We start from the raw sequence: 2,537 nt of genomic DNA, 5'->3' as shown, positions 1-2,537 counted from the left end.
CCTCTAGTCCGGCCGCCAGGCCTCTCGCCCCGGGGAGGGGCGGGGCCCAGGCGTACCCCGGGGGCGTGTGTGGGACCGGCTCCGGGGGCAGAGGGGCGCCGCCGCACCAGCCTCGGCGCGTAGGGGGGTGCGTGCGCCCGCTCGGCCGGCCGCCATTGCAGGGGCGGCACGCGCTGCCCCGGCTCTCCAGCACCGCGCTGGGGAGGGAGGGGGGGGGAGAGCCAGGCAAGACTGAACAGGCTCCCCCCCGTCTATCATTCCCCCAGTGGAACAGCCTCTACGTTGGTTTTGGTTACCTTTGCTCAATCATTCCCAGCACAAGAAATCAGCCAAGATGGTACACACCTTTTGCCACCTCTCTCCCCCTCCCCCTCTCCTCTCTCTTCCCTCCCCCCCCACCTTTGCGTCCTCCGTGCTTTCATGCGCCACCCCTCGTCCCATTCCCTTCCTCGCTGTTCCGCTCTTGGTCGACGCGGCTCGTCCCCTCCCCCCCCCTGCCCCGGAGGGGGGCGGCTCTGGTCCTCTCGCTGCGCGTGTTCCCCTTCTCCGTCCACGGGGGGTTACACGCTGCCTCCTGCGCGAGAGAGGCACAGGAAGAGGAGGAGAGGCTCAAGGTGGGGGACGTCTCCGCATGTGGGTCGTCCCCCGGTCTCTGGAGTATGACGCGGCATTGCGCCGGGCCGCCCTTCGCCCTTCCCGGTCCCTCACGTTTGCGCGCTCGGGACAGCCAGGACGTGAGCAGCTCGCCCTCCGGGGAGTCGTCGATCTTGGCGAGGCTCTTTGCAGCTCACCATCCCCCAAGGAGGCGGCAGCCATCTCCATCTGTGTTATGGGGGGCATCTGTGTGCCCTCGCAGGCCGGGCGCCTCTTCGCCCCCTCTCCTCTCTCCTTCCCCGGCCGCGGAGGGGAATGCCCCTTGGGGGGGGGCGGGCATGTGCCGTGTGCATGCTCGACCACCTCCGCTCGGCAGTCCTCCTCCTCCTCCTGCTTCCTCGGATGTCACTTCCGGAAGCTGCATCCGACATGTCGCCTTCTGTTTCCTGACTCCCTCGTTTCCGCTCCTCTCCCTTCCCCCCTCCCTTGCCCGTTAGGTTCGCGGCCCCAAGAAGCACCTCAAGCGTCTTAACGCCCCCAAGCACTGGATGCTTGACAAGCTTGGCGGTACCTTCGCCCCCAAGCCGTCCTCTGGTCCCCACAAGTCCCGCGACTCCCTGCCGCTGGTCATCTTCCTGCGCAACCGCCTCAAGTATGCCCTGACCCGCCAGGAGGTCACCTCTATTGTCATGCAGCGCCTTGTCAAGATCGACAACAAGATCCGCACCGACATCAACTTCCCCACTGGCTTCATGGACGTCATCTCCCTGGAGAAGACCGGTGAGCACTTCCGCCTGCTCCTCGACACCAAGGGCCGCTTCGCCATCCACGCCATCAGCGCTGAGGAGGCTGCCGTACGTACCCCTCTCGCCGTGTGACCCCGGAGGCGCGCGCGTGTGTGTGTGTGTGTGTGCGCGCGCGCACGCGCTCGCGCGGCCGCACCTACGGCCGTCATGCTTCTCTCCTTCTCCGCACGATCCTTTTGCCCTTTTCGCTGACACGCTCGTATTTCCCCGCACTACTTATCTGCCGCTTCTCTCTCTCCCCCCGCCCCCCACAGTTCAAGGTCTGCAAGGTCAAGGCTGTTGCCATCGGCACCAAGGGCATCCCCTACCTGACCACCTCCGACGGTCGCACCATCCGCTACCCCGACCCCGTCATCAAGGCCAACGACTCCGTCAAGGTCAACCTGACCACCGGCAAGATCGAGGAGGTCTACAAGTTCGACTCCGGCGCCCTCGCCTTCGTCACTGGCGGTCACAACAAGGGCCGTGTTGGTGTCATCGAGAGCCGCGAGCGCCACCCTGGCTCCTTCGACATGGTTCACATCCGCGATGCCCTCGGCCGCCTGTTCGCCACTCGCCTGTCCAACATTTACGTCATCGGCAAGGACGCCCAGTCCCCGGCCGTCTCCCTCCCCCGCGGCAAGGGTGTCAAGCTCACCATCATTGAGGAGCGCGACCGCCGCCTGGAGAAGCTCCGCGCCGCCTCCGCCTAAGCGTCCGTGTCCCTCTCTCCTCGCCCGTTGTCCGTCGTGTGCGCCGCCCTGCCGCTGTCCTTCCTCCTCTCATTCCCTCCCCTCGTCGCCTCCCCGGGAAGAGGGGGGCATTAGAGGAGCTCGGCATCGTGCGTGGGTGAGCGTGTGTCGGCCCTGCGGCGAGCAGGGCGGGGGTTGGCCCACGCCTGTGCCACCGGTTCTCCCTCCGTGTGTGCCGCGTTGTGGGCCCTCCGCCGCTCTCCTTGCCCGGGTCGCTCTGTGCTGTTCCCCGTTCCCTCGGGGGCAGCAGCGCGCGCTCTCCCGGCGACAGGCAATGGGCGTGGATTTAAAACCGGGGTCGGGCTGTTCACTCTGTCCTCCAATATTACCTCCCACTCCCGTATTCTCTCATGTGTGTATATGTCGTATGTGTGCCGCGGCAGAGGCGGGGGGGGGGGGGGGGGGG

At 66.6% G+C, this 2,537-nt stretch overlaps 1 protein-coding gene across 1 annotated transcript; it reads left to right on the top strand.

Annotated features, from left to right (window-relative positions):
* The first annotated feature begins 235 nt into the window (after positions 1–235).
* On the top strand, positions 236–2,474 carry H696_03021 (40S ribosomal protein S4). The gene is made up of 3 exons (XM_009496907.1): positions 236–337; positions 1,092–1,448; positions 1,655–2,474. The coding sequence occupies exons 1-3, from the start codon at positions 335–337 to the stop codon at positions 2,090–2,092; spliced, it is 798 nt and encodes a 265-aa protein (XP_009495182.1). The 5' UTR covers positions 236–334; the 3' UTR covers positions 2,093–2,474.
* The last annotated feature ends 63 nt before the right edge of the window (positions 2,475–2,537 follow it).

This window comes from Fonticula alba (genome assembly GCF_000388065.1).
Source record: "Fonticula alba strain ATCC 38817 unplaced genomic scaffold supercont2.4, whole genome shotgun sequence".
Classification (NCBI taxonomy): domain Eukaryota; order Rotosphaerida; family Fonticulaceae; genus Fonticula; species Fonticula alba.
The sequence above is the reverse complement of the archived record's forward strand: the minus strand, read 5'-3'. Positions and strand labels throughout refer to the sequence as shown.

Coding starts and splice junctions, on each gene's coding strand:
- H696_03021 (XM_009496907.1), top strand. Junction 1,449..1,654: donor TCAGCGCTGAGGAGGCTGCC/GTACGTACCCCT, acceptor CGCCCCCCACAG/TTCAAGGTCTGCAAGGTCAA.